The sequence below is a fragment of the Gobio gobio genome, assembly GCF_949357685.1.
Source record: "Gobio gobio genome assembly, chromosome: 11".
NCBI classification, from domain to species: domain Eukaryota; kingdom Metazoa; phylum Chordata; class Actinopteri; order Cypriniformes; family Gobionidae; genus Gobio; species Gobio gobio.
This window is the reverse complement of record NC_137104.1, coordinates 16,930,902-16,956,675: the sequence shown is the minus strand read 5'-3', so window position 1 is coordinate 16,956,675 and position 25,774 is coordinate 16,930,902. Positions and strand designations below refer to the sequence as shown.

Sequence of the window (25,774 nt, the reverse complement as noted above, 5' to 3'; positions counted from 1 at the left end):
ATTAGGGATGAACATAAACTGTGTGTCGCGCCATTCCAGCCCCCTAAAGGATCATGTGACACTGAAGACTGGAGTAATGGCTGCTGAAAATTGAGCTTTGCCATAACAGGAATAAATTATATTTTAAAATATATTAAAATAGAAAAATGTCATTTTAAATAGTAATAATATATTTCACAAAATTCTTTTTTACTGCATTTTTTTCAGATAAATGCAGCCTTGGGTGAGCTTAAAATACTTTTTTTTTTCCTAAGAACCAACCCTAAAATTTTGAACAGCCATGTATGTGATCAAGAGAAATCTGACTTCTCATCATAAATTTTCATCCTCCATATTGTCATTTATCTTTATGCACAGCTTGGCCTGTTGAATCTTCAGTCATATTGAGGCTGTCATCTGATTTTAAATGTTTTTCTTTCTTTCTGTAATTGCATAGAACTACTAGGCCCTATTCATTTGACTTCTGTCTAGAGGTTGTGTACCGAGAGCATCTCTCAAGTGATGTAATGTTATGTAAATGTGCGTAAACTCCTTGTGATTGGATGGGCTGTACCTGGTAGGCGTGGTCTGCGTGCACTAGGTAGAGTGCGCTTGGAGCAGAGCGACTGAGAGGGGTGGTGGTGTTGTTCTCGCTCTTCGCCCCGTTAGTGCCATCCGGCTGTCTCTGGTCCAAACCCGGCGGGGGAGACAGCACAGACGGGGACACAGGAGACAGACTGCTCAAACCGTCCGCCACAGAGTCCGTGTTCAGCTTAATCTCAGTGTAATAGAAATCCTCCTCACCGTCACTACACTCTGAGTCACAATTCCTCCTGAAGAGAGACAGATCATTGAAACATATCAACACTATGACTTACTTTCATTAAGATTTCTAATGTGCACTACTAATATAACTGCTTTTAATTACTATACTATACAGCACTATGCTTTTCTGTCATACTGTACAGCCCTATAAAGACAAATCACAGTTCTTCCACACTGAAGCTGAAGCTGTTTTTTAATTGCCTGATTTAATATGAATAAAATATAACTTTTCTTTACATTTTTAATTAAGAACACTTTAAGTACTTATTCGATACCACAGTAAAGACTACTAGCCTAACTAATACAGTTCAAACAATACTAAAGGCAAGTGAACAAGACAAATGTTAATAATAAAATAAGAACATGCACAAATACAATAGAAAAAGTTACAAATAAAAGTAAGGGTTATACTACATAACCGACAGTGTTTACTAAGAATACATGCTTGAGACGGGTATTTTGAGATCATTTTGTGTGTATGTGTCCGTTTGACTCCATTCTCTGTTTGTGCAGAATTTAGTTATCTTTCACCTCGTCTTGTGCTTAAATGGTTTACAATCACTTAAACTTTTTTTTTTTAAGAGTGGCCTTTTATTGTGGCCAGTCAAGGCACACCTGTGCAATAATCCTGCTGTCTAATCAGCATCTTGATATGCCACACCTGTGAGGTGGATGGATTATCTCGGCAAAGGAGAAGTGCTCACTAACACAGATTTGTGCACAATATTTGAGCGAAATAGGCCTATTGTGTACACAGAAAAAGTCTTAGATCTTTGAGTTCAGTTCATGAAAAATGGGGGCTAAAACAAAAGTGTTGTGTTTACAATATATTGTATATTGTTTATAATATATATAATATATTGTTCAGTGTAGTAGTATAATATGGTGTGGTATTTTATTGTGTTGTGTTGTATGAGTTGCATAGTATAATGCCTCCTGATACTTCAGAAAACATTCCAATATGCTGATTTGGTGATAATTTTTTTCAGGATTCTTTGATTAAAGTTTAAATACAGCATTTATTTGAAATAGAAATCTAACTGTATTATCTTACTTTGTAATTGCATTGTAACATTATAAATGTCTTTACTGTCAATTTAGATCAATTTAATGCATCCTTAAAAGTATTTTTTAAGAATCTGTATAGTGTAGTATAATATGGCAATGGTATAGTGTAGCATTCTGTTTTACAGTATGATATACTGTAGTATATTATAATGTAGTGTTCTACAGTATAATGTAGTATAGTACGGTATGGTATATTGTACAATACTTTACACGTTGAATGTTTCAACAGTTACTTGATGCATAAAACTGTCAGTTTCTCCTTCTACTGAACCATACTTCTGCAAAAGAGATCTTCTCAAAAATCCTTGCGCTCCCGCTATCTCCCAGTAGTACTGACACTTGTGTGCTTTAATTAGACTTCAGCCGAGAGAAACATAAACCTTCCTTCACAATCATCTGGCCTTTGCTGTCATTACTTTGTGCTCAGCGTAATAGTGTAAGCATGGTGATAATCCTGCTGGAATTAGTCTCATGTTTTGACATTGAATCAGGAGCAGCCTGTTGTTGTCTCTTATCTCTCACTATATGCTATCCAGAGATCACGGTGATGGATGTCAGCCAAGAGATGGTATAACAGCATAAAAATGTGAATAGGTTTCAGCCCATGTGTACACGAGTGTACATGAAAAGTTTTTTGCTAATAAATATTAAACTTAGAATTTCAAATACTTTTTTGTATGCTTGGGTTGATATACTGGGATTATTTCAAAGCGTTACCTCGATTATAAAATGATCAGTGTGAATACACAGAGAAATGCAGTGAACACGATAATAATCTGCAATGATTAAACCGTTTTCCCACACTTTATGGTAGTGTTGTCAAAAGTAGCGACTTCGGTATCAAGTCAGTACTGAAATTTAAAAAAAATTGATGCTTTGAGCGCTGTTGAGCGGAATCGTCAACACCTCTGATTGGCCATTGTGTTCATGCACTCATCGGATATGTCTGTGATTGGCTGCAATGATCAACGCACGGGAGCGTTTGACAGCACATGGAAGTGTTTGAGTGTTTTGAAAGCGGGAGCGTTTGAAAGCACAAGCAGGACTGATCCGCCTTTAAATCTCTTATGCTCTAGGTTGCATTTATTTGATTAAAAATACATTGAAACAGGAATATTTTGAAATATTATTACAACTGAAATACAATTCCTAGTTTAACATATTTTAAAATGTAATTCATTCCTGTGATGGCAAAGCTGAATTTTCAGCATCATTACTTCAGTCACATGATCCTTCAGAAATCATTCTAATACGCTGATTTGGTGCTCAAGAAACATATCATATTATCAAAGTTCAAAACAGTTGTCCTGCTTAATATTTTTGTGGAAACATTTTTTTTTTCAGGATTTTTTGATGAATAGCATTTATTTGAAGCATTTATTTGCAAATTATTAAAAATGTATTTATTCACGGTCACTTTTGATCAAAAATGACCAAAAATCTTTTGAACGGTAATGTATTAAATACCCCTCTCATTAACAATTTGCATTACGTTATTGCGTTACTCATTACTCATGCGTTATTGCTCAAGGGAAATAAGGCACAATCTATAACAAGCCTAACTGACATAAAATGAGGCGTGCTTGTGCTGAAAATAATGACTATGACTGGTATTTCAGCGCCTGTTAAAAATGTATTGTGGGTGGTTTGTGAATACGACGATTTTTTTGTGATTACCACAGGTGCCTTACCCCAGGTGGACGGTTCGAATGTGCCTCTGGATCCCGGCGGCTGTGCTCAAGACCTTCCCGCAGTTCTTCCACAGACACTTGAACATCACCTTCATGGAGTTCTGTCAAGGACACAGGTGCACAGTGAGTACACTAATCCACATCAATTGGCAGACCTCTTGTACCCAGCATTTAGATGCTCACAAAAGACTAACACAGTGGGGATGCGAGGGGTGAGCGCAACCCAGAGCCTCAGCAGGACGCCCACCTTAGACGTCTCTCTTGCTCTATTCTGTGTCTGGTAATTGGTCGGCATTGAGAGTGACACTATAGCGCAGTCTTTCAAAGCTCATGTCATTTTTCACACAATGTGTCTGCACTAATTACACAATTGTCATTTGTGAGCTGCGGCTCCTGTGTCAAAACTGCACTCGAGTTGAAAGCATAAGTGAAGATGAAATTTTTAATACTTCGATCTCTCGACATATGCTTTTATGCGGTGCGGCATGTGGTAGTTTGTTTACCATTGTCATGACGCTAATTTAATTTTCTCTGGATGGCCATTGTGTTGGTCTGGCAAACAAAGCAGCTCGTTCCCGCATAATCGGTTCACCATGTCCCTGGATGACAACAGCGCCGCAATTCCCAGTGCTATAAACCAGCTACTAATTAACAACAGTTCAAACTGGCTGGTGTCCTCGTGCTGAAGTCAACTCTCTAGAAGGCAGCTGAAGGTCAAAGGAGAAAGCGTTGCCATTTTTCTTCTTTTAGGAAAGACTCTTTAGAAGCTGCTGCCAGGAATGACACTGAGAAATGACTGACTGATGTGTTCGGAGGCAGCTCATGATTTCAAAGCAATTCCTAGAAATTAATCTAAAAGGCATTTCATTTCTTCATCAACAGCATTATTAATTAGATTTATCTGTAGGAATTAATGTGAAATCATTACCTAAAATGGTACTACTAAGATTTTTAGGACATGGTAACCATGATAGTGCCACGGTATTATTTGAAGTACCATTGAGTGTGTAAATGCCATTACATATGGTAATCGTTCATTAGCACAGTATTTATTAAAGTACTATGGTATTACCATGTTTTACGGACATAATATTTGATAAAAATACTTTGGAGCATCACCACCTATCAGCACACAAGAAGTAAACAGTACCATAGCACTTTTTTATCGTTTATTACCGTGTTTTTTAAAGTACTTTGGAGTACCATCTAAACACCATGATGTACAACACTAAAATGAGAAATGAAGAGTACTATGATATTACCACATGATAATTTCACTGTACCATGGTACCGTCAAAGTAATTTTTGTGAAGGTTGTAAGTACCATTGTACATGAATATGGCAAATATTCAGTATAGTAATAGTACTACAACAGTTTTTTATGGTAACACTATTGGGTAACACTTTAGAATAATGGTCATTAGTTAACATTAGTTAATGTATTGACTAACATGAACTAACCATGAGCAGTACATTTGTTACTGTATTTGTTCATCTTTGTTAACGTTAGTTAATATAAATACAGCTGTTCATGGTTTGTTCATGTTAGTTCACAGTGCATTAACTAATGTTAACAAGAATGCATTAGTAAATGTTGAAATTAATATTAACAAAGATAAATACATGCTTTATAAGTGCAGTTCATTATTAGTTCATGTTAACTAATGTAGTTAACTAATGTTAACTAATGACCATTATTCTAAAGTGTTACCCACTATTGTTTTAAGGTATTTTTAAAGTACCTTGAAGTGGCCATGTAAATATATGAAAACGGCAATCATTCAGTATGAGAACCATGACTGTACCAAGGTATTACATTTTAATTTGTAATGGCTGTAAATATGACTTTTTATATTTTTTAGAAATAAAACAGATATACAGCTACAAAATTTGTCCATTTCTTTATATGAGTATATTAGTGTTATTTAAGCATTGCGATACTATTGTAGTTGATAAATAATAAACTAATACTTTTATTTAAAAATTATAAAATAATAATTGTAATTTTTATATTTTCTAGTAATTAAAAAATATATACAGGTCTGCAAAAAATTAAGTGGTCTCTTAATTTTTTCCAGAGCTGTGTATTAGTTTTTGAATTTCAGTTTTAATTATTATTTTAGTACATAATGTTAAACTAAATGAAAATGAGAAATGTTTCTTTGGCAAATAGCTGAAATAAAATAAATGTAAGTTCTTATAATACAAAATGCAACAAAAATGTAATATATTTATGTCAATGGCATGAAATGCAAGGATAATAGTAGTGATAATGAAAACAAGGCACTGACAAACACTGCAACTGCTTTTGTCCTGGAATCCTGAGCTAGAGAGACAATAACTGAGATAAAGGAGGTCTATTCATTCCCACAAATGAGGGAAGACTGACAGAATCAGGGATGCACCTGACATGAGCCTGACGAACTGGAAGATAAAGTAGATTGGTGCCTGTGAGCAGCCTAGTGCATTGGTAACTTATCTTCGTAAAGACAAGTAAATTGCCTCTCTACACAGCGTCATCATGTCTAGTAATGGCACCTCCAAATGAGCCACATCCCAGAGAGGACAGTGTGTTATTAAAAGTAAAGAAATATGTGCCCACAACTTCTCAAATTATCTGTCTGCAATGCTTGTATGAGAGCAGATATAAATCACTTTTACACATCTACTCTACACGTTACACTATAAATTCAGGAGTCACGTCACATGCGGGAATAAAATACAAAGTACAAGGGCTGTCAATCATATAAAATAATTGAATCATTATTCATCTCTCAAATTGCATATTTCTGAAAGTGCACTGAAATACACAGGGAAAACTGTAGCAATCTTGTTTTTGCGCTAGTTTTCTGCAGTTCTTTGATTAGGGCTTTTTCCATTCATCATGGTCTTCGTTTGAACAATCTCAAAATTGACTTAAAATCCCAGCTTCTACCTTTTACTACAAATGACTCTTTTAAACCGGTTACTTTTAGTGAGTCAAAAACACATCCAGTGTAGTCCTATTCACAACCAAATGACTCTTCCTTTCCCACTTTGTAGAAGGTTGTTGTATTATATCTGTTAAATAAAAACTGTAGACATTTTTACCATTTTAATTGAGCCATTTTTACATTTGTTGGAATGTTCCCCTTACAATTTATAGTCCACTTGAATCACATACATTAACAGCCCTAAAAAAGAAGGCATGATGGCATTAACTAGTGTTTGATTGATGCTAGATATTGTAGACACCCTTAACTTAAGAGTTTTAAAAAATGTATTCTTATTGGCCTGATTTGAATCAGCGGATTAGTTTTTTTCTTTCTTCATTATGCTGATGATTGTCAAACAATTTCCTTAGACTAAAGGAGTCAACAATATATATGAAATCCCAGGAGCAGTATTATTGTACAACCAAAAATGAACTAGAGAAATGAATATTCATGTTATACAGAAAGTAAAATATAGCACAAACAGTTTAAATGATACTCAATACACTGTAACCACTTCTAACTTTCTTTCTCCTCATTTTAACCCAATTTACACCAGCCATAATTAAAAATAAACCTATAATACTGGAACTTATTTTTGCAGATATTCAATATTTGCAAAAGCCATTTTGGTGCCTATGAATATGCAAATATTCAAGTATTCCGCACTCACACAAGAGTCTTTGTCTCATTCTAAATTGCATTTGAATTTCACTTCAAGGATTACAAACTGTGCCAGGGACACGGGCGGCTGCGGATTTGCGTGCCGCTCATTGTAAATCTATTATCTTCCTTTATCCATTCTTCCTATAGTAGCACTTAACTAAGTTACGCCTGATCAAATCTCCATAAGTGAAGGTGAGATGACAGTGGCTCAACCTTGCGTTTGCGGGGGATGGGTTCGTCGAACAGCAAGCTGTTGCCATCATGCTCATCGATGTTGTCGTCTGGCGGGCCGCTGAGGCTGGGCATCCGGAAGGGTTTGAAGCTGTCAGCGGACAGGGGCGGGGATGGCGTGGACGGGTTGGACTGGTCACTGGGCGCGCTCCAGCTCCAGTATCCGCTGCTGCTGTAGCTGGATGGAGTGAAACCTCCGTCCTTCCAGGAGCCATTTAGACCTTCTGTAAGGAGAGAATGGAACACAGTGAAGACACATTAAGTGCAATAATAATTACCATCATCCCGACATATATGCTGCTTTATAATACACTAAACTTTCAATTAAGTGTAATGAGGAGTGAAAAGACATTAACGTCATGTTAGTTTATGAAACTCTCAGTGTGCAGTAGTGCTTTAACACACTGTCATAACAGAAAGCTAAAGTCCTAATTATATGACATAAAAGCCACAATTATAGTGCTCCATTAAAGGCCTTCAAAAGTTATAACACATCTTCATCAAGGTCTCGCGCCCGTTTCAAACATGATCCATTTGCAGTATGTATGGACGCGTTTGCCGTGTGCAGCTGAGTACCACAAATACAACTATTAGTTATCCATGTATTCATTATTTTGACTTAAACGTTTATACTGAAAATGCTTTTTTAGCATTGTGATTCTCTGTACACACAAAGAAGTTGTAACATGGTACATACAGTATGAACATATGGTACTTACATTAAAAGGTAGTATCACAAACATTTTAAAGTGCCCCTATTATGCTTTTTTGAATTTTTTGACACGGTCTGCAAAGTTTTAAAGATCAAAGTGCACAACAAATAAAGTTATTGTCTCCTAAAAGAAAGAATCGATTCTGCAATTCCAGCAGAGGTGGACAGTAACTAAGTACATTTACTTGAGTACTGTACTTAAGTACAGTTTTTGAGTATCTGTACTTTCCATGAGTAGTATTTTTTCTGGAAACTTATTTTACTTCACTACATTTGAAAGACAAATATCGTACTTTTTTACTCCACTACATTTCTATCAAGGCCCTCGAAGTAGAAAGTTGTAGCCGAATTTTAGTACTGAATTTTAGTCTATTGAATCTACTAAAATCTTATTATAGTCAATTAAAACTAGACTAAAACTAAAACAATTCAGATGCCTAAAATGTTATAGTCAAAAGCCTATGACTAAAACTAAATACAAATTTGTTGTCAAAATTAACACTGGTATGAAGTATGGTTGGTCAAATGATTTATAGATTTACCCGCCAAGTTGCCATAGCCTTGTGGATACAGCGCTAACGCATAGGTAACATTCGACAATGGTGTTAGTTAGCATGCAAAAACATAGTTGGGCTAATAATGTTAACTGTCCTTTTAGAAATAGGTTTTTAACATAATACTGTCAAATAAACACAATGTAGAAACCTTTCTTTCCTAGTATGATTTTGACTTTGATAAGAGCTTTGTAACTTTTAAACAAGTATTCAAATCAGTTATGCTAGCAAATCAGATGGAGCATGACTGGCTTAAACCACCATGATGGAACAGCATGCATTCATACAACAATGCAACAATAATAAAACAATGCGTTTACTTTTACTTTTGATACTTAAGTACTTTTAAAAGCAAGTACTTCTGTACTTTTACTTAAGTAAGAATCTATCTTTACAACTTTCACTTGTAATTAAGTAATATTTAACCAATAGTATTTTTACTTTTACTCAAGTAATGGAGTTGTGTACTTTGTCCACCTCTGAATTCCAGTCTTACTTCCTGTTACATACCAATGTAACAATGTAAGTAATACCTACGTAACATAATGCCAGCCTATTGCCTTCATTGGCTGTCCGCAAACAATGTCTACTTTGACCTGCCCTCAAACACTGTAGTTGTAGCTGAGGCCTGGAAGTGTTTGGGTTGTTTTGTCGACATGTCGAGAAGACGCTGTTTTCAGCGCTGCGAATCCACTTTGTATGCACTTCGAAAGGATCAGGAATTGACACGGTAAAACTGACGCCGTTGTTACTGTTTGTATCACTGTATATCAAGTGCCGAGGAAGCCTCCGGAGCTGAAATTCAGATATCGTAATAGCCATTTTGTTTCCGACACCACAACAGACTGGGCCGTCTGACCAATCAGAGCAGAGTAGGCTCTGATTGGTCGCAAAGGAGTTTAGCGAGTCAGAAGAATCTTCGAACAAACCGTTTTCAAACTATTTGAGAAATTAGGTGATGTGCAATGTATATTATGAGAAAATAATTTTCTTTCTTTTTAGCTTGGATGCATGTAAACTTGTAGGAGATCCAAAACACAATCAGGAACCGTTAAAATGGCATAATAGGGGCACTTTAAATAAAACTTACCATTCACACAAACAGCGGACTCCCATGCCTTTTCTTTTGCATTTAAATCTTGCGGGTCATACAGAACTTTGTTTTTCCACCTCCACGATGAGAGTGCTATCCCATATGTTGCCTTGTTTTTCTAAATTTGAGGTAAGATGTAGTTTTACATCATGCAGCCCCTTTAAATGACAATTTCCCACAAGATCCGCTTGCAGTATGTATGCTGTTAACAGGTTAGAGCATTCACACTGAACACGGATGCAGTCCGGCAATGCGTTCCAGGAGCGGGAGTGGTGCAGATGCAGCAGCGCAGCAATCGTTTCTACACAGAGTCTATTTTGGCTCTGCTGCACATGCAGAATTAAAGTGATAGCGCATTGTAAGCGGTGAACTAAATGAAGAATGATTTCACCAGAAATCTATATGATTAAAATCTACTGTCAACATATGACTTTCTGCCCAGGGTAAAGCAAAGAAAACATGATTGTTTTATCAGAATTGATAAGTGATGTAGAACACTTAAAAGGTACAGTATCAAAAAAAGGTCAGAGATAAAATCTAAACTCATTTATGACTGTTTTGGTGAAAGGTTTACTAGCATCAAATAGGACTTCAGGGAATAAAATGCAATGCTACAGAAATGTAGAATATGGCCTCTTTAAGTTATTGGTAGATGACAGTTTTAAGACCGCAAAAGCTGGTCTCATGATGGCTGAACTAATGCACTGTCTCATGTGACATCTCACTTTTTCATGCGCATGTGACAGTGAAAACAGGAAATAGCAAGCTGATTCTGCAGCTCAAAGCAGAGAGTGTGAAAATGACTTCATGAGGGCTGAGATCAGGGTGTAGTTATGATCTAAATTTACTTACCGCTAACTTTTACAGGAGGGCTCCGCACCAGAGGACTAGTGGACAGGCTGGTCAACACCATGGCAGCTGTCACTTTGTCCATGTCCACCTCCTCCTCAGATTTCCTGCAAGAGCAAGAAACATTACTTAAACTCATCATGAAATCCAAATCGCTTTGATCAGATGCTTTCATAACTGCTGGTTTCTCACTGCTGTCATTTTTGCTGTGTTAATTTTTTTATTGAGAGGAATGTGTGCAGCACACATTTACATCGGGATGTTCACTAACAGTATACCGCTGCTCGGGTATTTCAAAACTTGTTTTTACCTCTAAGCGAAGAACGAAAAAGGACTGCGCCTTGAGTATATTTGGGGCCTTAATGGTTAAGTATTAAAGACCTCCTTGATTCAGGCCACAAAAATGATATACACATTGCTCCGAGCTTCCACGCCAGCTGCTGCGTTCATTGTTCTGGGATCTCAAAAGCTGCACCGCAAAGCTTTCCTATGATGGACAGAACAGGAACATCTGTCCTGACAGATGACTCTCATCACTCACAGATGCAGTGTAACATGTCTCTTTATGATAGCATGATGGCAAATGATGATATCGCGACGCAACCCGTTTCCGCTTTGGGAACGGACCGGCTGATGTTGCGCCGTTTACCGGATTCTAAACAATAAAAAAGGGCTGCATGAAAGACATGTCGCTGTTTTTATATGGCAAAGGACATCTGTACAATCTCAGATGGGTATTTTATGCCTGTGATTGAAGGATGGACAATGAATGCGCTGACGTGTGGAAGGAGTAATAAATCTTCTCACCTGTCAGCTCACAGGAGCACATTCTCTCCTGGGAAAACCTGAGCTGCCCCGCCAAAGGCACAGCATGAAATCTCATATGAGAGAGAGAGACAGGGAAAGAGAGAGACCTCTGGCTGACAGAGAAGCCCGGGACCTCCATTAGAGATAGGCCTAATTTATGTTTCTCATGCAGCGAGTATGATGTCATTACGGCTTTCGGATAAATCACGGTAGGCTGCCAACGATGCCGCTTTTCCCAGGACCCCACTATTACAGCTACTTCCTGGTCACCTTGGGAGAGCACACTGGGAGTGATGGAGCTTCCCAGATAATGCCACGCTGGTGCTCCTGGATGACGGCTAATTAAGAGCTTTAATATCTCTCATCCAATGGAATATTGTAAATTTCAAGAAATGCATTAGATCCTGTGTAATTAACATGTGATATATTGCCACTCTTGAACAAAAAGGATCTCTGAAGTCCCAAATCACATGAGTCATTAGTGTCCTTATCAAGCCACGGGAGTGAAGCCGGCCACACATTTATGAATAGTAATTAAACGAGATGGTGGGCAATACATAGAGCTGCAAAACACACATTTGACAGGAGACTAAGAGGGCTTTCATACTAGGCACGTTTGCTGTGGGTTTACTGTATGTGCGTCGCATGTAGGCGGCTTTCTGCTGCTTGCAAACGGACAATTTTGTAGAGACAGCGGATTGCGAGCCATTCATTAGCCACTCTGATTGCACTCACTATGTGCAATTACACTTGGCGCACACTCTTGCGTGTCCAAGGTAAATCATCACCACTGTCATCCCTTGCATGTGTTTTGTTGAACTAATGACTTCGTTATCGGCTAAAGCGCAAGTTACAAGCGTGCAACCCATGTCCATGTTACTTTCACATTCACGCAAATTGAGCCACAGTTCCAATGCAACCAAACTCAGATGGTTCGGTACCCCAGTGTGCTCACGGAACCACATGACAGCTTTCACATGACCAATTCTTCATGCGAACTGTGCTCCATTTCGGACTAAACCGCGAGTGTGAAAGTATGTCAATGTCGTTAGTTTCACACCGGTGTGCTCATCCACACAGTTCACAACATGACCCATTCTACATAAACTGTATGAGGGCTGATTCATATAGTGTGGTGATTTCAAAAACAACCTTTGCAAATAGATACGCCGTGGTTAGGGATGAGTTGGAATGATCAACTGGTCTCGTGGGCAGAGGACGCGTCTTAATAATCCATCAATTCTGATGCATGTCCCCCTAAGAAACACATCTGATCAGTCTCTGGTGATCATGACCATAAACCAGCCTAATTACACAGGACTTGACTAGAAGATTATGAAAAGATGTCATTTTGCACATCCCATCATCACTAGAATATCTTCAACCAGGAAGCTGGAAAAACACATTATGGGAGTATTACGGTTCTCAAATAGAGAAAAAGAACAGAAAAACAGACACTCTGCTGTGAACTGAGCCTGCGCTGTATCTCATTTGATGTTGGCTTACTCTCATCTCTCATCTCCCATCTCCGTTGACGTCTCAATAGGAGTGGGACAATATGATCATGCTCTTTCTGCTCATTTCCAATCAGGCAGGTATAAATTAATGACCGTGTTGTAGAAATGAGCCTGGGTATGAATTTCCCAGATTTAAGAGTCATTAATACCCGTTAATTCTTCCAGTGGCCTCCCTCATTTGCACGAAGTCAAACGTCAATGGGTTTTTTTGGTCATGGGGGTAAATGCGTGAGATGACTGCCAGCCAGGAGAGGGAGGCAGTCTGCAGACATCTGTTGCGATTCAATGGACAGATGTGCCAACTTTTGTAGCTGTCCAAACTCGCAAGACAAATGATAGAGCGGGTGGCCAGAGAAAGGCTCTCCTACGTACCTTCAGACATCTGGACCTTTGTGTTTAATTAGTCAATCGGGGAGGCCTGTGCCCACAGTGCCAGAAAAGATGTTTCCAGTTTAAAACAAAACGGTGGTTTAGGGGGATATAATAACAACTGATTGGATTACAGTCACTTTTTTCAAAGCCAATATCAGTCTTGCATTTAATCACTGTGGACTCATTCAAGCCATTCGTCCTTGCAACTGCGGTTTGACAAAATACCAGCACCATTCAACGTACCAATACGATCGAAAACAAATTGCACTCCATTCAGAATTCAGAGAGCATTTCAGTGTCAGTAAACACTGATAACTCTGAAATAGCACTGGGGAAATCAGGGGAATTCCCCGAAAAACCAGAGCACGCAGCTCCTCCCCTGCAGCCATCCCCTTCCTGTTCGGTTTTGAGCAAGAACAGGAGGGAGCGGAGAGATTCCTTTGAAGTTGGTTCGAGCTGGGCCGTCCATCATTTATTACAGTCACTAGTGTATGACGCTCATTTCCTTCTAAATAACGGGCAATAAATCAGACACCTCAAGCCTCCTGGCGTGAGCTCCTATGTTCTGTTATCACTGTCATCCACGTAAAAATCTGCATACGACATGGGACAAATATGCATGAGAGACATTGAGGCATTATAAAACGTTAACCTGCTATAAACATGTAGCATTGTGACTGTGACCTCTGACTGTCAGATACTCATCAGATATGGTCATGGACCGAGCCCCCAGCGTTTATCTATAGCCGTGCAAAGATCCAATCACCATCACATACCTTTAAAAGATAAAATAGCGGAGGCGTATATGGGCTGATATCTTTCAATTTCCTGTGCAATATCATTACAGTGCAGCTCAGGTGGTATGACTGTACTATATATTGTACGGCAGTACAAATGTGTTCTGCCATTTATACCTGCGGCGCAATTTATAATCTACACCAAGCAGAAAACTATAGTGTGCGAAATGTGTCGTGAATGGCCTCCAATGTAGATGGCTTCACTGACTATAATAGAGCGATTTCGTTTTTGTTTATGGTTACTGAGCAAGCATTAATTTAGCACATCAATACATATTTGGTGAGCGGTCAAGTGAATATACTGCATATATAAGCTATTTTCCAACCATTTAAATCAGATTTGTAATGCATTACTTTTTAGAGTCGCCCTTAAAATTTAACGGAGCTCCATCATGTTGTGCTGATGTACTATTAATTATCCTATCTTTTGGGTTGCATCGACGTCCATTTTTAAAGTCACTAGATCACTGAAAAAATAGATAATGTTTTGCCTCTAATGCTTATCAAGGCTGCAATTATTTTGTGAAATATTATTACACGTTTGTTTTCTATATGAATATATTTTAAAATGTTTAAAATATATTCAAAATGTATTCTTGTGATGGCAAAGCTGAATTTTCAGCATCATTACTCCACTGTCACATGATCCTTCAGAAATCATTCTAATATGCTGATTTGGTTCTCAAGAAGCATTTACCATTATTATCTTATTATTAATGATAAAAACAGTTCAGCTTAACATTTTTGTGGAAACCACAATGTTTTTCAGAATTCTTTGATGAACAGAACATTCAAAAGAACAGCATTTATTTGAAATAGTTAAGACATTACAAAATATTTCTGTCACTTTGATAATAGGATAGAATAGAAACTTAAAGAAAGAGCATTTTTGCTCTTGAAGTGATGGAAACGACAAAAGCTGAAAGTCAAATCTCCAAACAGGGCCTTTAAAACTAACCTGCCAATGGCTGTGGCTTAAGAAAATTTACCGGCCATAAATATTACCGGCCATGAAAACAATTTAGCAAAAATAGGCAGTTATAACCCCAACATTTTTAAATACCAGTGAAAAAAAACAAAAACAATCACAATTCTTTATTTCAACTTCGATACCACAGCTAAAACTACAAGCCAAAATAAATTAAAACAATTATTAAAACAAGTAACAGTAGTTTTCAGGTATAAACTAATCAAATGTAAAATGACACTGGATTGTCTTAACGGTTTAAATAAACATTCTTGAATCCTTATTGAAGGTAAGGATTCAAGAAAGGATTTAAGTACCCAAATGGATTGAAGAATGGATTCAAGAACGCAAAACTTCCCACACAGCGCGCGAGTAATGAAATGAGCTCCCTTTCGCGTCTTCTTGCGCTTGAATATTTAAATAGGCAAGGCTTACAACTTTCGGGATGATGCAGCACTGGCCCGTCAACTGTCCCAAGTGTTGTTCACGTTTATGTTCTAATAAAATTGCATTGTTAGAATTCATAAAAATGTTACCAGCCAACTGGTGATTGACACCATTTCATATACTCCCCAACACAAACTTTTACTCGCATTTGGTGCTTGGTGAGTGTTAATTTTAGGCCCTGTCTTTAAATTATCAGCTGTTTTGTTCCAGACCCTAAAGTCTCAGCTGTAGACGGTACATCCACGGACCTCTGGATGCATTAGCACACAAAAAAATTCACCATGCTTATGAGGAAATAATCACTGGATTTACTTTACCTATATGCCACTCCTAAAAAACACAAAACAAAACGAATGGTGGTTTGTCACTTCAGACAATCTCTGTCTAAGTTAACAGCTCTTGGACAGAATAAGCTGCAAAATGGAACAAACTGTATTCTTACAGTTAAAAGTCGGACTAAAAGAACCCTGTCTATCATAGAAACTTTAGAAACCCTCTTGAATCTGCTCCGCCCAGAGGACCCATCCAAGACTGTTTCCAGCTTTGATTATGACTGAATCTACTGCACGCTCTACCACACAACTGCTCTTCCCCCTTTCTCTCTCTTTGGAAGGCAAACTTGCAAAACGCTCTGGAGCGAGAGTCGAGAGACATTAACCTTGGCAACCTGACATACATACACACATATTATCTCTTTTTAATTTGATTAAAGCAAAGATTAATCCATTCATCATCTATTACTTTGTATCATTACAGGTCGAGCGTGTCGTTGACACAGAGGGCACAAACACACGCACGTTCTTTGTTCTCAATGCCACGCTCGTTTCATCTCGCCCCCTCCACCCCGGCTTCAGAAGTGCTCTCCTCACGCCCGTAGGCTGAGCGCTCACACGGGATACGCTGAATGTGTGGGCTGCGCCGATCTCAGGGGCCCGAGGGGGGTACTGTCGGTCAACACAGGGATGCTCGAGGCGGTCCAGAAATCATAGTGGTTGGCAGCGGCCCAAAGCCAGCCTCCTCTTACCTCACACACACGGCCCAGCTCCCTGTAGTATGGATAAACATTGTGCCTGTGAAAACTGGCCCACTGCCAGATGCAAAGCTGGAGTCAAACAATGATTTCCCTTAATACTGGACAGCCTTGTTTACTTGCTAATCTGCAAACAGAACAGACAAAATAGAGTGCTGCGTTTCGGCTATACTGACCGCTCGTACAGCATTTATAGCCACCCCTGCCCCCACCCCGCATGGTTGGGTCGAGTTTTTACAGTTCCCCGCAGTGTTCATGAGCGCTCCTCAATGTGAAGAGGGTAAACACGCTCACAAAGAGGGAGGTTTCCACATTCCTGCAAAACATGGACTGTGTAAGAACTGCGGGATTAAGGGTTAACCTCGACCTCAGGATAGTGCTCTTTTTTACCAGTAGGACCAGATCATGTTTGTGAAGTAAAGAGAAAACAAGGCTTTATCTGACTCCATTACACATTGCCACTGTAAAAGAGCCTACATGAAGGAAAGAATAGGTGAAAAATCCCAGTCATTTATGCTGTTGGGTCAAAAAAGAAAAGAAAAGACAAGTATGCTTGATATGACAAGCTTCTGATAAGCACGTCGAAGAAAAATGGCTGCATTTGCAGGTGAACATCTTTGTTCTGAACATGTATATCAGTGTTTTCCAATCTTTTTTTCTTACAATATGTGCCCAAATACCCCTTGAGAACAGAAATGTGCTCAGAAATGGTAATTGTTCATTTTAACTGAATATCATTTTGCATCATTAGTTATGGCTGTCACAATCATGAAACTTTGGCGGATGATAAAATGTCACTTTAGACCTGGAATCCAATAATGTTTCATTTCCTTTGTACACAAATATTGCACAGGGGTAGAATGACATGAATAATAAATCAATTTGAAAATATTCTTACTATTAATATAATATGAATATAAATATTTGTATTATTAAGAAGATTATCAATATTTGCTATAATGCTATTATATAAAAATATTTACAATTGTTATTGTTTTATTGTGTGTATTAGAATATCATCAACAAATAACAACAGTTAAAATAAATCACATTTTTATATAGCATTTAAAGATGGTCTAGCCAGTAAAGGCCAAAAATATTTGCTGTCATGCAAAAAATGCATTTTAAGCACTGATAATACTTTAACAAGAGCGTTCACATATTAATCATGAAATTATAAAAGTGATGAGATCAAACAATGTTGATTAGGAGATTATGTTATAATCACATCAGGCCTAATGATATAAAAGTCACTTAACAACTAAATAAATTCAATAATGAAAAATATGGGTTGCATATCACAATTACTTGTTTTAATAAAATTTTCCCGTTTTATTGGTTAACTGAAACCTAAATGTAAAGACTGAGACAAATCAGACACAATTATTTATTATATTTAACAAATAATCTTTAAAACCCTTTACCCAAGTGATAATTAATTATTCATATTTCCCTTTTGACCTAATTTGCCACACTAAATTGTTCCAAGTACCCACTGGTACCCACTGGTTATCCCAGGTTGGGAATCAGTGATGTATATTAACCTATATACTTCAAACCTCAAACATTGTCCCACCTCAGGAGAAATGAATGTGAAATATGGTCTTGTGCATCTATGAGACGTGGCATCGGCGCCCTACATTTCAGTCTACATCCCACAGTATAGTTCACACAAAGATATGACCCACAAAAGGAACCGGCAAAAGACCAACCGTAGACTTTGCGTCACCTCCCCCAGCAGAGAGGCGCCATGACGGAGTACCTGAACTGCATTCACAAAGCCAGCGCTGGGATGTTTAAGAGCCGCGTCGTTCAGCAGGCATAGCAACTGCTTTGATGGACTCAGAGAATTGATGTTTCTGTCTGACCTAATGAGCGATGGGAATACAGAGCTTGTTGCTGCTGCAAGCAATTCATTTAGCCGCCCCTTTTGTCAGGAAAAAGAGCGAGGTGATAGTGAAAAGAGGAGGCAACCACGTGAAAAAGGAGTCTTTATAAAGTCTACAGCGGCAACAATGACTGCTGATCACACTTGGTCCTGTTCTATTCCCTGAATACTGAACTCATATCAATGCCTGTGTGTTCCTGCTGGCTACCTGCCAGATTCACATGTTGTCTTCAAGTCGGAATCATCATATTTATGAGATGGGACACTACAATGTCGTATTAACCAATTGGAAACTAAGGGTTTTCTTAAGGGTTAGGTTAACCAAAAATGTAAATTATGTCATTATTTATACACGCCATAAATGTTATTTCTTTGTTACTTATTTGAAAGTCAAAGGGGTTTAATGTTGCTTTAACAGTCTTCAAAATATCTTTGTTCTTCAAGAAAGAAAACGGCATGACGGCAAGTAAATGACTTTTTTAAGGTAACTTTGTGAGTTAGGGGTGAGTCAATTAAAGAATCATTGTAAAATACTAATTGGTATTCTTAATAATAAGTATGTTTAATCTGTAGAGCACCATTCACAATGCATACAGTGTTATTTCAAAGCAGATTTAAAGAAAATCTTGCCTTAATTCCCCCCAGCGAGCGAGCCATAATGACATAATAAGTCATAATAACTGTAAGGGCCAAATTCACTAAGCAGTCACAGCAAATTCTGCAGATTTTCCACCAGATAACCTCGTCTAGCTGGCTAACATAGATAAGGTTTTGTAGAAATGTACTTGGCATGTGTTGAAAACTACAAACCAAAGTATAAAGATATTATGCATCACATGTAAACGGTTTCCAGCAAAAGACTGTTTATGAATGTAGAAGTTACATTATAGCTATTTTTTGTGAAGAAAATGAAATGTAAAAAAAAAAAAAACGTAAGCGAATATACAAATACTATCGTTCATAAGTTTAGAGTCAGTAAGTTATGTTTTTAAAAGAAATGCTTTCAAAAGCTGCATTTATTTTATCAAAAACACAGTAAAAACTGTAATATTGTGAAATATTTGTACAAACTAATATATACTTTTCTATTTTAATATATTTTCAAATGTCAATTAAACCTGTGCGGACAAAGCTGAATTTTTAGCATCATTACTCCAGTCTTCAGTGTCACATGATCCTTCAATCTTATAGATCGTTTGTTTTGTTCCGAAACAGGGACTTAATTTGTTACAATGTTGCACTTTCTTCTTGGATCGGTTCGCTTTCATAATGCAACATTTCAAAGCGTACCAAAATGTGTTTATGTAAGTCACATGTGAGCACAACTGTCCTCTTATTGGTCAGAGTTTCCTCTGCATCATCCATCAAGATGATTGACAAGTTCACTCCATGAGCTTATTGTGGCTTTTTGTAACTGTCGAGACAAAAGCAAACATATGAATGTAGCCGTCATTTCGTCTGTTAAATTATATACTACATTTGCATTAATACTGCAGCAAATTCAAACGCTCTCACTGGATCTCCCAGCGCTGTCTAGAGGTTAACTGCTTCAAGACACACGCAAACACTGTCAAGGCTTCATAAGGACATCGTTCTCGCAAAGAGAAGCGCAATTACACAACATTTTAAGATGAAGAGGGACTTTTGGTTTTCAACTGTGATAACTTATGTACTCACAGAATCAGACACTATTGCTATTATAGCACATTTCCCGTTATGAATAATAATACCACTTGGTTTGTTGGTCTGTTGGGTCGGATTGCTTTCACACCTCAAGCGAACCGCCCCAGGATTCGTTCGCAAACGGGCCAAGACCACCTCGTTCAGGCGATTATTTTGGTGCGGATCCGAGTGCGATTGCCGTGTTCACATATGCCTAAACAAACCGAACCAAGGGGAAAAAACGCACCAGATTCTGAAACAAACGCTTAGGTGTGAAAGCACCCTAATACGCTGATTTGGTGATCAAGAAACATTTCTTATTTTTATCAATGTTGAAAACTGTTGTGCTGCTTAATATTTTTGTGGGAACTTTTTCCAGATTCTTTGATGAGAATTCAAACAAACAGCATTTATTACAAAGTGTTTAAAAATGTTGTTATGTCTTTACTGTCACTTTTGATCAATTTAATAGATCCTTGCTAAATTATAGCAATACGTCTCAAGAAGCTGTGGTTTACAGTGAATAAAGAACAGCTAAGGAGCGTTGTTAGGCATGACGAGGAGCAGAGTTATAAACGGTTATAATAATAATACTGTATAAATTAATACTAATGTAACAAGGTCACAGGTGTATGTTTGTAGAGTAATTTACAATGGCTTCAATGTGGCTCAACCAATCAGAATCAGAAACTTTTGAAGGGTTGTGAAGCTAAAAAATAAAAAAGGATCATTCTTTTGTGGTGGGGCCAGTGAAAATGTTGTCAGGGCCAGTTAAACTAAAATCTACTGGCCATCAAAACTAAAATTGGAATATGAAATATCACACAGATATATATATAGCCTAAAATGTGTAATTCACTTGAACATATCTTCTGAACAACTCATAAGTAGGAACTTCCCTGGAGGAAGGCAGCAGTCTGTGGTAACAACAGTGATACGCACAAAGCTGAGGTCAAGAGTACAAATGTCACGCTGGAATTCACTGGTGACAATGTGATTATTATTGAGCGCAAGCACACAAACACCTGTGATTCATCCCGTTAGAGACATGCCTTGTTCTCTCCACATTAGACAGACTTAAAGCAACAGAACGGACGTAGACTGCCTACCAAACTTTGATTTATGGGTAATGATGTACCTTTTAAAGTCTATGCTTCAATGTCAAAGGCAGAGTGTCCCTATCTCTCGTAGATTCCCATGCCCACCATCCCTCACGCCAGCACGTGACCCCCTCCATCCCCCTTCCAGCATCACCCGCATCACCCATCTCCCCCAGGGAGCCATCACTACGACAGAGACGCTCCCAATTACACAGTGTGGGGGGTATTGGAGTGCCTCATAAAACTCCATACTTCATGAGATGGGGCTGATGGGTAAGAGAGCATGTGTGTGGTGGGGGTAGACGTCTTCCCCTGAACATCATGTCCTAACAGCCTCAGGGCTGGACAAAGACCCTGTCACTTGCGAGCGTGTTATGGACACTTATTAGGGGAGTTATAGTGGTTTCCAGCTTTAATTCCTCACCGGACTCCTGACAAAGCCGCCTAAGGGATGTAATAAAAATGGCAGGTGCATGGTTAAGAGTGAGAAGTTGACTGGTTAGAAGCTCAAAGGAACATAGCTTCCATTAATATGTGATCTGTTTATCAACATTATGCATAAAGAAAGGGGGAAACATAAACCTTCTGCTACAGAGCTGCAGAACAACAATACACACACACACACACACACACAACACATTCAATAGAAAGACATGCTTAAAGTATATAAAGTGGTGATTGCCAAGGCAACATCAATGTCACGATTGCTAATATTTACAGTAAAATTAGGGATTTGAACAAACCCTTAGCAATAAGTACTAATTTCACATAATTCATGCAATGATATCGCCTTGTGGCAGTGTTATTTTGAGTTATTTTAAGTAATTGTTACCTCCTTTTGTCATTTTTATTGGTTTTTGTGAAAAATATTTCTATTAAGCTTTAATTTATTTTATTTTATTCAAATTTGACAAATTTGAGTACTTTGACTTATTTCTTTTAGTTAGTTAACATTTCAAATTTTCGTTTGTTTTTCCATATAATATTTACATTTGTATATTTTATTTGATTTCAGCTTTATTTTTTTTAACTCATAGTCATGCAATGAAGAGGGTCTTATATATATATATATAGAGACCCGAATAGTCAACTTTTATATCAAATAACCGATAATTGGCTGGTATTAAAATTCTTTAATTGTCTAGAAAACTAAATAAAATGAAAACAAATCCTTCAAATCACAGGCATTTCTATAGCACCTTTAGAAAAACACTCATTTTGACTAAAGTGCTTTATTCTATAAAATAGGGCTGGACAATATGGCAAAAAAGTATGATCATGATATTTTTTTCCATTTATTACACACAATTTATAATTTGATAATGCTACCAGCTTGAAGAGTATCCTGACAACGATTGAAGACTGGAGAAGCCAGAGGGTTCAATAATTACATTTTAGATTATAGTTTATTAACAAAAATAGAATAACATAATAATCTTCAACTGTGCAAACATGCCTTTTCTGCCTTAAAGGTCCACTGTTTAATATTTAGGAGGATCTATTGACAGAAATGCAATATAATATACATAAAGTTTTGTTCATGATAAAACACTGATTCATAACGCTCCGAAGCTTCAAGACGCAGTGTTTTGAAATCGGCCATCACTATGCAAGTCGTTATTTTTGTTTTTTGGCGCACCAAAAATATTCTTGTTGCTTTATAATATTAATATTGAACCACTGTACTCACATGAACTGATTTAAATATGTTTTTAGTACATTAATGGATCTTGAGAGAGGAAATGTCATTGCTGGCTATGCAGGCCTCACTTAACCATCGGATTTCAACAAAAATATCTTAATTTGTGTTCTGAAGATTAACCAAGGTCTTACAGGTGTGGAACGGCATGAGGGTGAGTAATAGATGACATTATTTTCATTTTTGGGTGAACTAACCCTTTAAAATAGTGGCAGTAAACATCTTAAATATTTGAAGAGGTACAACCTATATAAAAAGGTTCACTGTTAGATAAAATAAAAATATTAACTATGCACTGTTTGAAATGATTTGTAGGTAATCTGAGTAAAAAGTGCAAAATGTAAACATTGTAAACCAGTCATTATGCTACACAGATTAACATGGGACCGCATTTTTGTACTCTTTGTGTTGTCACTGGGACGGAACCTTTTCAGGTGATGGAAAAGGTTTGTTGCGTTTCCTCCTTGGTTGGAACTGACTAACGACATATTTTGTTCACACAGAATGGACTTTTGCATTCCATTGCGCTACTTTTCCATTGTTTTTCTATGTAAATGCACTAGACGGATGTGTTTGACCTGTGCATGACATGGCGCTCTAAAAACGTGGCACTCAAGGTAAAAGGTATAACTCATCTCAAGAGCATGCATTTTTAACCGCAACAATGGATTCGGTGTCCTTAATCTGCTCTTCGCTGCTTTTAAGAAGCCCAAACCACTTCCATATAATTGACGTTGTGTTACTTTTTTGGAACAATTTCCTAACCCAAGTTCGGTTTTGCTTCCGCTTTCGTTTCCCTCACTGGCTCCTTGCAGACTGACTGGCTGTTGTCTAATCCATATCGAGCAAAATATCCAGAGCCTATCATCGAAATGGACATAACATTTAATTGTGATCTTGATATGATATTTTTTTATTGCCCTGTCCTACTATAAAATCATATAACATTATAAAACAAATATACAGTCAAACCAAAATGTATTCAGACACCTTCAACATTCTCACATTATCACAGTTTATTTGCAATAGTTTAGAAAATGGTAATAAAATATGACAAGAACTCAGAGTTAAACTGTGTCAGAACAAATTCATCTTGATAATGTCAGATAACTCAGAAAGGTATGTAATGGATTACAATCAACCAATCAGCTGTTAAATTTAAGTACACAATTAGATAATACCAATTTAGGTCAACCAATTACCAAGCAATGCTCACTTTTGTTCAGTGTGTGGTGTAAACGGTTGCATAATGCTGCGTTCACTCCGAACGTGAATTGAACGTCAAATTCGCTTCTATCGCGTCCAGTTGGATGCTTGAACATCTTGAATCCACTTGCGCGTCCAAAGGACCTCCAAACGGGTGTCAATGGGTCTTTACATTGACTTAACATGGAACTCACATGTTTCAGCATGTTACAATTAGATAATGATATGGCCTATTCCCTGATGAATTAAACAGTTTGTTAACATATAGATTGAGAGCGTGAACGGTCTCCCTCCCTCTCTCTCGGTTTATATGTGTGTGTAGCCTATACATGTGTGCATGCAGCGATTTTCGAATAATAATTAAACAATTCCCAGCGATCATCGAATATTATTTTTGCTTGAAATGCCCATCCCTACTCCAGACGCTCAAGTCGCGTTCGGTGTGAGCGCAGTATTAGCCATTCAAGAAAAAACACGGTCAGGTCAAAGTGTCTGAATAATTTTGGTCCCAAATTTTTATACATTTTACTGGTATTCCACTGTATGAAGACTTTATGGGTATAATGTCACAGTTTATTTTATTTTGCTATCCTCACTTACATAAATGAACTATAGTGTCCTGCACCCACTAGTAATTATATCTGGTGTCTGTCTGAATAATTTTTGGTTTGACTGTATAACTCAAAATACATAATTATACCTAAATCTCCTCATATAAGCAAGAGCAAAAAGATGGGTGAAGTGCCAGACTATTCCAGATATGAGGGGGCAGCAACACAAACTGCATGGTCCCCCTTTAGATTTTAGGCGATTTAACAGTAAAAACAAACATTTTAAATATTACAAGTGAATTTAGGCATCACAACATACACAGGAACACCTTGGCAACCTCATCTACATTCACAAAATGTAAAAATCTTTTGCTCTGTTCATGCTTATATTTTTTTGATTTATGCATGAGAGTCACATTGTGATTTAGCACATAATTGAAACAGGTGCATCTCCAAAACTGTAAACAAGTTATAAAGTAACAGCATGTAAACTCATTTTCCTTTGTTTTCGTCAAGGCATGGTGATTCTGTGCACGCACTTTTGGTAAACAGCAGCAGATGCCCTGGTTAAGGTAGAGCTGGCGCCAGGCTACTGTTCCTTATGTAAATTTGAAAGCGAGAGGAGGTGTAGCTCAATGCCCTGCACAGTGCTGGACGAGCCGTTCTCTTACACCGCAGAAAAACACGAGCCACAGAGACAAAGGGGGAGAGCAAGGGAGCGAGAAAGAGAGAGGGTACAAACAGAAAAGAGAAGGTAAGAGAGAGTGATAGTGAGATGGAGAGGGATCTTTGCCACTCAGCACCTGAGAGTGAAGGAAGAACAGAGGGAGAAAAGGGACGGCGCGCTCATTGTTTTTAAGTGGCTGTGGGAGGACCGCTGCTGTATTTATGGCCGTCACATAGCGCTCTACCTTCCCCGGGAATGACAGCAAGCTGATGAAAGGGGGGTTAAGTTAGCCACTGGAGTCTCAAGAGGGCTTCAGCCCCATTTTATCACTGGTGAAACACATTACGGTGGCTTTTTATGCCAATGGCTTGTTCTAGTGTAAATATCCAACGTAAATCTGGAAAATACAACAAGAAAGAAAAGA

The 25,774-nt window shown here is 37.8% G+C and overlaps 1 protein-coding gene across 2 annotated transcripts in view; it reads right to left on the bottom strand.

Moving 5' to 3' along the window:
- The window catches only part of znf704 (zinc finger protein 704), a 59,928-nt gene that overhangs the window by 5,077 nt on the left and 29,077 nt on the right, over positions 1–25,774 (bottom strand). For both annotated transcript variants that reach the window (XM_079830032.1, XM_079830033.1), the window contains exons 3-6: positions 10,644–10,747; positions 7,415–7,656; positions 3,564–3,664; positions 554–812 (exon numbers count right to left, since the gene is read on the bottom strand). In XM_079830032.1, the coding sequence (XP_079686158.1) occupies positions 554–812; positions 3,564–3,664; positions 7,415–7,656; positions 10,644–10,747 (706 nt within the window). The remainder of the gene's footprint in view (positions 1–553; positions 813–3,563; positions 3,665–7,414; positions 7,657–10,643; positions 10,748–25,774) is intronic.